Genomic DNA, 11,821 nt, shown 5'->3' on the forward strand with positions numbered 1-11,821 from the left:
TGCTGAGTAAAACGTCTGTGGTGTACTTGTAAAACAAGTAAACATCTCATAAGCTCTGACAACATTAAAAATTGAATGTCATAGCAACAGCAGATCATATTTGCAACAGATGGCATGTTTTGTTTGTTGTTGGATATAAATCATTTCTCTTCTTCTTCCTGAATTCCTTTATCTACTGAGCTGATGAAGAATTTAAAAGGATAGTTCAGATTTTTTAAAGTGGGGTTGTCTGACGTACTTATCCATAGTCAGTGTATAACCTACAGTAGATGACGGGCTGTATGCCCCCAGTTTGGAGAAGCAGGCAGGAGTCCCGGCACAAAAAGCTAAGCATACATGTACTACTGTGGACTGGGCAACAACATAATGTATTTTAGCCACCTAAAAAAAAGCCCCCCCTAAGAAACATTATGGCATACAACCCGATTTTAAACAATCCAAAGCTCTACTTCACCTGCTTTCTGCCCTCAGTTAGATCCATTCATAGCTGAGAGTTGTCCAATACAACCCCAATCTAATAATAATGGCTACAAATAACTCTACTGAAGCGAGTGCAATAGTAGATACAATGCATTGTACTAAAATAGCTGTGGTGTCTGTGCCAGTGTGCTTTAGTGTAATTATGCCTTTGTCAATGATGATAATCATCACAGCAAATCCTCATGGGTGTTTATGCTTTTATCCTCATAGAGCACATACCAACACTGTAATGTAAAACATTTTTCTACTAAGTAATATTTCTATACAAGACTAATGTAAAAAGCAAAAGCATCCCAAATGTGTCCCTTGGCAACAACTAAAGATTGTAAGAAATTGTGCAGTAAGAAAAGTAAAGAAGAGCTCACTGTGCAATGTGGGAGTTATCAATGCTCTATTCTAAAAATGGTTCTTATGCTCTTATGGGACCAACAGATAATGAATCCAACAGCAGAACAAGCTTACAATCATAGATCACCAAAATCTCAGTGATAAGAGGAGTCAGATCCATAGATCCCACTTTGCATGGCTGAAATGTGTCACCGAGTGGTTAATCATAACAAGCCATAGTGTAAGACTTTTAGTATCCCTCTGTTTAAACACTATCCTTCGCAGTTGAAGACAATACATCCTTGTCCTTAGCCTAAAAGGTAATAACGCTGTGACCAGAGGCCACTTCAGGGCATGGTGGCTGTCTGGGAGCCACTCTCTGTGGGATTGAACATCCATCTCTATGGCACAACTCACTCCATCATGTGTCACAGACTGGGTAAGACAATACACATTTGTGTCACAGGAGGGTTCCAGCCTGCCTATGTGAGTGTGTTCATATTCTAGATAGGCATCACTCCTGATAGATGTGTGTGTGTCTGTGTGTCTGCGTGTCTGTGCGGTGCGTACGCATGTGTGTACATCCTATCATCTGCAATAGACTGTGCTTCAGCAGGTGCAAAACCTCAAGGTAAATATGAGCGGCTCGATATTACAGCAGACATCTGGCATGCGGACATTTACGCTCAGCTGTGTGCATACAGTATGCCTGGTTTTGAGTGTGTGTGTGTGTGTGTGTGTGTGTGTGTGTGTGTGTGTGTGTGTGTGTGTGTGTGTGTGTGTGTGTGTGTGTGTGTGTGTGTGTGTGTGTGTGTGTGTGTGTGTGTGTGTGTGTGTGTGTGTGTGTGTGTGAACAATATCAGCCTTACAGTTGTCTGCATTTGGGCACTGCTGACCCTGTATATGAGTACATGCATATTTTTGTGATCATATGGAAATTACACTGTGTTTCCCAACCTCTGTCCCCCTGTGTGTTCGTGTGTCTGATTTGATTATTTTGAATTGCAAAAGCCCAGGCTCCAGCTCATGGGAGTGCACTGCAAATACATTGTTCTGTGACTCAACCTCTGCTATCTGTTTGTATTGCATTTCTGACTCACCCGATTGGCCACACAATGGGTACTGTATCTACTTTCCGATATGAATCCATGAACAGCTCTGTGTATGTCTACAACTCATCAAACTGATGCAAATAAAGATGCATGTTTTTTAGTTACAAGGTATGTATCTGTGACCATGTGTGCGTTACTAAGCCTACAGTATGTGAAGCCCTTTCTAACTTGACCTTGAAAAGAATGCTACACAATCCCACACATTGTCTGTGACTCACCAGGTTGGCCTCACTGGGTGCATGGTACTTCTCGGTGCCCATGCGTACCAGTCCGTCATTGTAGAGAAAGATGCGAAGTGGGTCGCAGGAAGTGACGAGGATGTAAATGCGCAGGTCAAACTTGTAGCCCTCCATCAAGAAGGGCTTGTCCAGGTACTCCTGAACGATAAAGTGCTCCTGGGCTGGCAACTTCTCACAGTTACGGATAAGCGAGATCCTGGATAGACAGAAACTTTATTAATCCTTGGGGGGAAATTGGGGTGTCGTCAGCAGCCTAATAAAATATGGCATAGTAAAGACAAAAAAGATAATTAAAAAAATGATAGATGGCAGCATAGCAGGGACCATGAACATGACTGATGGCACTGGCACTGTCATATATACGGGTTGAAGAAAAAAAAATGGAGCCAAACAGTATACAGATTATATGGGTTTCAACACTATATTTCATTTCAAATCCTCTGGAAATGTTAGGGACATATTACTAGGGTGCCACATCTGCCTATTATGGTGATACTTTGAATCTTAACTTCCCAAGATGAACTTTTCTTTATTTCAGTTTTTCAAAACAATGGATAAAAATTTTAAGTAAAAGGAGCAATAGATGCGGTCAGAAGCAGCAAATATGTCATTACTAGGCATAGAATGACTCTTACATTTACACTGAAGACGTTTAGCTTTTAAGAGTGAAAGGGTCAGAGCAATTGTGCCTTGTGACCTTCCACTGCTGCAGAACCTTCACTGAAAACATATGTAAATGAGTGTATGCCTCAGGGCTACTTTGAGCAGGACAAGCTGTTTGGCTCGCTCCTGTTCCTCATCTGACCATCTAAATAAAGCAGTTGGAAAAATAAATGTACCAAAAAAGAGACAGGTAAAACACAAATGCTGGTTTGTCTAAGAAATACTCTGCAAGCATCTGGAGAACATTGTGACTTTCTGAAGCCAAACTCTGCCGTCTGAATGGCACAGTGCATCAAATGCTATAGCAGGGTCTTTTAGCTGTGGGCAGGTTAATAGGAACAGACGTGCTCCGTTTCAACCCCCACCCTAATTAATTTGCTTTAGTCCCATGTCAGGCCTTAAAGTATGCTGGCCATTGCTGGGACTCAAGAATAAGTTTGTGTGCATCCATGTGGCTGTGCACACGAGGGTGAGGGGCAATATTTTCAAAACTTTGTGAATGTGAAAGTGTGCATGTCTGTCCGTATGTGGGTGTATGCATGTGTGCAGGAAGGGTGAGGGGTCGTTCCTAAACAATCTCGCCCTATGTACAAGCCTTGCAGCTGACCTATATCACCATCAGTCATAGTTAAGGCAGACTTGGCCTAAATTGGTTACATGCATGGGCTGGAAGGATCATTATACACATGCAAGCAGGCACACACACACACACACACACATGCACACACGCACACACAACACATACAAACACACACAACACACAACACAAACAACACACACACACACACACACACACACACACACACACACACAATATTTGGCCAAGATGTAAAGACTTGATTGTTCAAAAAGTGCAGTTTGTTGTATTATGATATTGTGGCACCAAGCCACCAGAGGGCAAACATTGCTCTGCTCTGTAATCACAGCCACAACATACAGTATCCTGGAAACAGTGCAGTCTTTTCAGTAATTTGACAAAAGAATTCACCTGCTCAGTTAACTCTAATGAAGCAAAAACACTGGAATATTTTTGATGGGCTTCTAACTGTAAATCCAGACAGGGATCAAGTTTTCCTTTTCAGGTTATAGCCTTATTTCAGCGGTCCTTCCTTCAGAGGTTTGATAGAACACCCCATCACCACTTTCTCCTGCCAACTAAAACACTGCCGTATTATAGACGAGCACTTCATTGGGCTGCTTATCACAGTGCTTGAACAGAAAGGAACAGGGACAAGTTTATGGTAGGCTGACCGATGATGTGAAGGGCCCTCCTAACAGGCAGACAGCAAGTTGAATGATGAGGACAGGGTTAACGGTGTGAGTTAGTCAAGGAGGAGCAGCTGAGGAGAAGACAACATGATTGATGAGCTGGGGTGTCAGATAATCACGGCCCACTCTCCCCTGCCTATTTAATTTGGCACCGGAGGGGGATTTTGCCTTTTTAAGCACTGCACGCGCTTTTATTTTGTTTCCTTTATAACAAGCTGTGCTTCAGACACAAACAATAACTTCATTTAGTTGGCCGACGGAAAAATAAATTACAGGGGGTAGATATAACTTAATTTCCTGCCGCGTCACACCCTGCAAAAAAAATTGAGAAAAATCTAATCTCTGAGCCGCCCGCTGCTGAGTGGTCGAGCTAAACTCATCATCTTTCATATTCTTAATGTATTGCTATAACTCAGCCTTTGCTGCCTTTTATTCTTTAATAAATAAGGGCTTAGTGCACCATGGAGTTATAAGTAATGCTCACATTATACCAGAAAGGACAAATTCAAAAAGAATTAGAGGGAGAGGTGAGGCACACTGAGCTATTTGTACTTCAATATCCCCACCTATTGGTGCCAGTGATGAATGCAGCCCCAAATATTTCTCTGCACATGCACTTCAGGGCTCACATTTTCAAAGAATAAGTAGTCAAAAGAATACTTAATAAATTTCACAATCTGAGCAGTTTTAGCATATTCTGTATTCTTGTGTGCAATGTGCAAAGCAGAAAAACCAAATCACAATATTCACAGCTTATCCTGTCTTTCAGTTTATATTTTATTTTATGAAACAGAATTATTTGTAGAAAAACAAAAAATCAACCCCACTTGAAACTTTGAATTTGAAACCACTTGGCATTTCCACTCTATTTTAGTATTTTCTATGCAGGCTTGACCTCCACATGAGTTGGCAATGGCTCATACATAGAACATTAGAATAAGTAAAATTGGTTTATTTTAGAGGCTAGTCAGTGGTACCTGGAAGTCCTCCAAAAGCCAGGGAGCTTTCGTACTAGATGACCAAACCAGCTCAACTGGCTCCTTCTCAAAGAAGTTTTAAAATCAACACCCCCACCCTCACCCAGGCTTATGATGTTCTACTTAGTTGACACTGTGTTAGAAGGCAGTCAATTCAACTCTTTGTTTTGTAATGCTTTGTCCACCCCTATTTACACACATCAGGGGCACCGAGTTTTTACCAAAGGTGTGTTGATTGCTGGAAATGTACTGGTGTAACTAATAAATCGGCCAATGTATGAGGAACTGACTCTCTAATTACTTCACGATTTTAACTGTAAGGATAGTGCAGACATACCATAGAAATGTGATATCACAACCTGAGATAGGCCCCGTGGGACTGCAACTATGAAATATGCATTCAGGTACCACAGCCTGTTCGTCTTTTGATAAAGGGATGTTATTGTAAGTCCCCTGCAAGAGCCATCTTCGTCCATTTTCTAGTCTGACTGGTCTCTACTGATGGTGCCTCATAGAGGAATCCAATAATCACATGCAGACACCTTCAGGGAAGGAACTACAGTAACTGCTAGGGACCGTGTGTGTGTGTGTGTGTGTGTGTGTGTGTGTGTGTGTGTGTGTGTGTGTGTGTGTGTGTGTGTGTGTGTGTGTGTGTGTGTGTGTGTGTATGTGTGTGTGTGTGTGTGTACATGTGTGTGTGTGTGTGTGTGTGTGTACGTGTGTGTGTGTGTGTGTGTGTGTGTGTGTGTGTGTGTGTGTGTGTGTGTGTGTGTGTGTGCGTGTATGTGTGTGTGTGCTCCACTGGAAGCGATATCCTTTGATTTATTGAGAGTGTGACCATCGAGGACAATGAGGCCAACAATGAGATTCACCACACCCTCAGCTCCATAATATTATTTACATAGACATCCATGTCAGGATCACAAACCTCTTATTGCCTTGTTTTGTTGAGCTTGTCCTCTATTTGCTCTAGTGCTAATTTCCTCCACTCACACACTTTCTATCTTGCTTTCTATCCTCTGCTCTTATCACTGTATCACGGTCTCCTTCTCTTTCATGCCCTGACTCCCTCTGTCAGTCCTATAGTAGGTGTGTTAGATTGCTCTGGGAATCTTGCTAGCCTCTGACCTACCCGTGACCCATGGCTCCGTTGGCAGGTTTGACGATAAATGTCTTCTGCTTGCGTTTCCTGCGTAGCTCCTTGACATAGTTCTGGAACTGAGTGTATTCGGCGGGGAAAATCCAGGTTTTGGGTATGAAGCTGTACTCTTGAGGCTGGCATTTGATCATTCTGGAGAAACAAAGAAAGGGTTTGTGTGTGTGGAAGTAAAGTATGCAGACAGAATTACGCATATCCATTTATTGTGTCATATTTATAAAGCCACATGTATGCCTGATTCTGTTTTAAAAAATTAAATCATTGTGGAGCTGACACCCACAGTTCGCCATAAATGGAAGTAGAAACAACCTTTAATTGTGTTTGCATATTGAAAGTTGTGCCCCCCATGACAACTCATTAGACCTGTCAGTGAGAAATACTGCAAAAGAGAAGTGCAATTTCTCTACTGTTTCACATTGGCGAGGTTCTCCAGCGGTTCATTTTGCCCAGCTGTGGCTATACTGTCCGTCCAGTAATTTCCTTATGTTTCTATAAATGAAAGTTGTGCAAAAATCTCAATCATAATTATTATTCAAGTCAAAAGGAGGATCAATGATCTAAATGCAGAATGCTGTGCAGACTGTAAAAATAATAACAATATCAGTAGAATTGGTAAACAACATGGAAACAATTTCCAGTCACTCAACTTATATCCAATTTCCCTTTTGCTAGCCTGGCATCCCCAGACTAATTTGCAAATTTGTTTTAGACTGGAACCTCCTCATTAATTTCATGCATTTCCACGGGGCATTGTCAACGGTGCAAACCAAAAGAGAAAGCCTTTGGATCCAATCAGGTAGACCGACAACCAGGCAGAGCAACACATACAAGTTGGCGTGGTGCTAGGTCCGTTTGGAACATTGGAACAGTGTCACAAACTTTCTCAAATAACAGCTAAACAGTACACTAAAATATGTTTCTGAGAACATTTTAGGTAAAAAATAGGTGATACAGTAACCTTGATTCATATTTGATCAGTCCTACCTAGTTTGACAGTTTGATCTAAGTTTTGCAATCTGGCGTGTTGTATTTGACAGAAAACACCAGTTACATTAGTAACTATGAGGCTCCTCTGTTAGTGACCATCTTAAACCTCCCCTGCATGGGATAAACATTTGTGATTGGCTTCCGCAGGATCTGGCCGGCTAGAAATCTGTCTGAATGAGAGAGGGCCCAGACGTACCTGCCAGAGCAAATTAAACATGGGCTCAGCAGATTCGACTGGTTTACAGACTAATCACCCGCAGCTATCTCAGTTAAAACCGTGTGTACACCTGTTCTGAAATATGAGTGACTTTTTTTTTTTAATTACCAGTTTATGTGTGGGAAATGGCGTAGGCATTGTTTTTGTGCATACACATCCTTCATGCATGTGGCCCCTGGAGTCTTGTATTTGTACCTTTTAAAATTCTAAGTTACGTTTTGCATTTTTATTACAGTAAAGGTGAATTTTTGTTTTTCTACAGCAGTGTCTTATTTGGCTTGTAGTGGTGGAGTGCTACAAGTACCCAGTTGTGACTGCCATCTGGCTCGACACTGAGCTTAGAAATTCTCTTGTTTTTGCACTGAACCAAAAGTACTCTCATTTGAACACTTACTTGGACATGTTTCTTGCGAGGCAGTCTTTCCGGCAGATTTCGCCCATGCCAGGGAAATGGTTAATTCTCTACAGAGGGACAGGCAGATATAATAATGTTGTTAGGGCCATTACGCCACTCAATTCAACCCCCACCCCTTCATAAAAATGAGCACATTAAAGGCAGCAACCTGAAGTGAGCTTACAATGTTCTGACATTTATGCCCAATTACGGACTCAAAACAAAAAGGTGACGCTGAGACCTTTCTCAACCCTTATTTAGTTTACCGTGTTTTTTTTATACTTTAAAGGTTGGGGAGGGAAGAGGCGAGAGAAAAAAACCCAGATCAATCTCAACTCCGAGGGGCCGAGGTAATTGGTTCTGCATCGCAAGCTCCTGCAGTGACAGTTGAATGAATTGCTTTGAATGCACCGAAAGGGGGGTGGAAGGCAAAGGAAAAACTCTGGGTTTTCTGTATTCTTTGACCAAATGAGCCTGAACAGGGGCGTTAATTAGGCTCGTATGAACTGAAACTTGACAGCAAACTCTCACAGTACATCACTAAACGGAAAAAAGGAAAGAATTAAAAGAGGGAGCGAGAAAAAGCAGAGGGGGGAAAAAAAACAAGAACGCAGAGTGTAAAAGGATCCTGTGATTATTATCCAAACGAGACAGACATAATTAGGGATTCGGAAGAGATTGCACAATTATGCCAATGCCGCGAGACGACTTCGCTTGTGATGGGAAATCAAAACCAATTGTTGAGGGACTTCTACTTTTCTTCTGAGAAATTATCTCATGAAAAACCACAGCAGAGCGAGAAAGCAAGTGAAAACAATTGACAGCAAATCACCAGTTCTATGTGAAAACATTAGCCACATTGCTACACGTTAAGCTGTTACAGTATTTGTAATATTCAATCTACTTAGCTGAACTCTTGCTGCCCCTGTCCTAACAAGCCATACTCTTTGTAGCCTGTGATTTAATCGATCATTAGTGCACAGTCTAATCAAATAAGCACTTGGGAAGACGGATGGCTAACGCTTGGAGCCGAGGGGGAGCAGCGGCAGCAAGTTCAGTCAGTAGGACAGGGAGGTCAAACAGAGGTAAGATCACTTTCGGATTAGTACACAGAAATCACAGCAACCCTTGTTGTTTAGGCCGTCTTGTCAGCATCAATAGGGACATCTGAAACCTGCAACCCCCCCCACTGCTCACAACTTGTCAGTCTACCTGTCAATCTTCTTATCTCTCAGTGTAAGCTCTGTTGTTCCCTCTCACTCTCACTCTGTCCACCCTTCTTTCCTATTTGCTGTCTCCCTCTCCCCTCCCAGGGTTCAGAGAAAAAGCAGTTGGACACATTCAGAGACTTCCGTCCATCTTCACTTTTTTCATTTCTTACTTAATTTCCTATTCTATTTTGTTTCATTCTGACATTCACTGTTACTACCTTAAACCGTATCTTCTTTCCCCATCTCCATCCGTCTCAAATCTCTCTATATGTCATTCCCTTTTTATCTGCTCCAATATCTCTTTACCTTGTATTTTCCTTTAACCTATTCTTTGAATTTCTACTGGAGACAAGCAGAAAAACAGGGTGGGTGCGAAAGGGGTGGTGTGCAAACACCTTTTTTTCATGACAAAATAATTTTAAAAACTATACATTGTGTTGTTTTAATTATTCTTATTCAGACTGAAACGTCACCAGGTCAGTTATTTGATGAAAAATGTATTACAAGTGAATAGGTTTTTAGTACCTATTATTATTTATTATTTATTTTCAAAATGTTCACAAGAGTCGATAAAGATAATTTATTTTCTTAATTCTTGACTAACCTCTTTGCAGGTATGTGGCATGTTTTCACTGCTAAGGTTAGCCAGCAGTGTTGTATTTCATTTATTTGTTTCAGGGACCATGTACAAAGTGAATTGGTTACATAGTGTAAAAACATGATTTGTACCAGATTCTAGCTAAAAGCTAATTTCCATCTGCAGTCCCTGGGCAGGTAAAAGCAAGTACTTGTGAGACCTGTAAGGTGTATGCTATATCAGCACTGCATATGGTAGCAAATACAATGGCCGTGATAAATTTAAGGTGTAATTGTTTCTCTCTCTAAGCACTTTGAATTTTGACAAGAAGTGTGAATAATTATGTTGTCGAGTTCAGATGTCATCAAATTAAAATATTAAAGAAGAGAAGAAGGCCTTGCATCCCACTGCTTTAGCAGTTTGCTATTTCTACACGAGTGTAAAAACATCTCTGTGGAGATTATCATTCATCCAGGTTATAGTTATCCTTTGAGTATCTAGAAATGTTTTGTGCTTTATCTGACTTTATCTGACTCTGACCAAAGGAGTTTTTGGAGGAACAGATTTTGTTTTCTTTATAGGAAAATCATGTACGATACAATTATCTAAGCACAGGAAGGTTACAGATAGCAGGTGGCATATTAGTTTTTATCCTTTCTATCCCTTTCTTCGGTTTAACTGCACTGTTTCATTTCAGAGGCATCTCTTTCCCCTTTGCTCTTAATGACTCCTTGGGGATAAGCCTTCCTCACCTTACCAATGATATACACATCAGAAGCAGGTTATTTTATTTTTAACATTTGGTATACTTGCTATACCTGCTGAACACATGATCTTTTACAGAACTGCAGCTTGATACTTTTTACTTCCAAAGTTACATACATCCACTGGGAGCGATCAGTATCATGATCTTTGGCTGCTGGCCACGGAGCAAGTTTATTGGAGCATTACTGTAAAGGTTAAGATCCATTTTTTTTCTGTTCAGTGCAGCAATTTGATCTGACACCCTTATTCTTAAGCACTCTTCTCTAACCTCCAGGCTGAGGTGCCCCCGAACAAGGTGTGCTGACTTGACATGGTAGCCATGCAGTGTACCTGATAATTCCTGAGCTCAGCGATTTTCTCGTGCTGCACGGCCGAGTCATTCCAGATGAGGTTGGCAGTCTCGTCATCTTCCCGGGTCTTGATGTAGTCCACCTCGTTAATGACTATACGAACTGGGTAAAAAACACTCACATTAGATTCTATTACAGATATTTAAAGAAATGTTATATTCATGAACACAAAGTAACTTACTGTTATGGATGAAAAATGAGAGCAAGATGTGACTTGATGTGACCAAATAAAATATGTTTACTTTACAGATCAATGTTTCACTCTAACATGTTGTTCTGTTTTGCATACATTAAGAGAGAAATTAGATTATAGATCAAAAAGTGCACAGCGATATTTACCATTCATGAAATGGTTGCAGAGCAGCCAATCGTAATGCCTCTCTTCAAAAAGATAAATTAATTGTCTGTAATGCATTCAAATCCCACTGGAAACCCCATAGTATGAGAGATAGGTGGCAAGCCCATTTGGACATTAATCTGACGACTATTCATTATTCAGTGACTAATGAAAGATTCATATGCCCTAACGAAACAAGGTATTAATTAATTTCTTGAAAGCCTTCACAAACATGGAGGCTTGCCTAATGTTGCATGATGGCACTTGAATGGGGAAAAGGTGTTTCCGATGTAACTTCATCCATCTGTTAACGTCAGTGGAGGCTAACAGTGTTTTGCTAACTGGAACAGGGAGGGGTTACATCACAGCAGACCTATGCTTACAATAGCCAGTAGGGACTTTGAGTACAAAGCTATAATAAATCCTTTCTTACACATCTCCCCGAGGTGTAAGGTATATTTCCAACACTATATTCCCTGACCTTTAACCTTTACCTGTAATACTATCCATTTTGAAACAAAAAAAGACAGCTGCAAAAAAAGGTAACAGCAAAAATTAGCCATCCATCTGGCCCTTAGTGTTAATTTTCCTTCAAAATGGCCCTGCACTACTCTCAGAATGGCCACTGTGAGGGTCTCGTCACAGCAAGCAAACTAACTCACAGCTAGACTCCCATCTACCTACAGAATCCGGGCAGCCCCCAACTTCTACTTGCTGCTGCTGACTCCTTACTTTCATAGGTTGTAGTTCACCCCTG

The 11,821-nt window shown here is 41.1% G+C and overlaps 1 protein-coding gene across 1 annotated transcript in view; it reads right to left on the reverse strand.

Moving 5' to 3' along the window:
- Window positions 1-11,821, reverse strand: part of ttll7 (tubulin tyrosine ligase-like family, member 7) — a gene marked incomplete at its 5' end in the record, with an annotated part of 71,786 nt that overhangs the window by 57,528 nt on the left and 2,437 nt on the right. The window contains 4 exon segments of the mRNA XM_083911588.1: window positions 2,138-2,354; window positions 6,200-6,358; window positions 7,825-7,892; window positions 10,708-10,829. Coding sequence (XP_083767714.1) covers window positions 2,138-2,354; window positions 6,200-6,358; window positions 7,825-7,892; window positions 10,708-10,829 — 566 coding nt within the window.

Source organism: Echiichthys vipera, assembly GCF_963691815.1.
Source record: "Echiichthys vipera genome assembly, chromosome: 3".
NCBI classification, from domain to species: Eukaryota; Metazoa; Chordata; class Actinopteri; order Perciformes; family Trachinidae; genus Echiichthys; species Echiichthys vipera.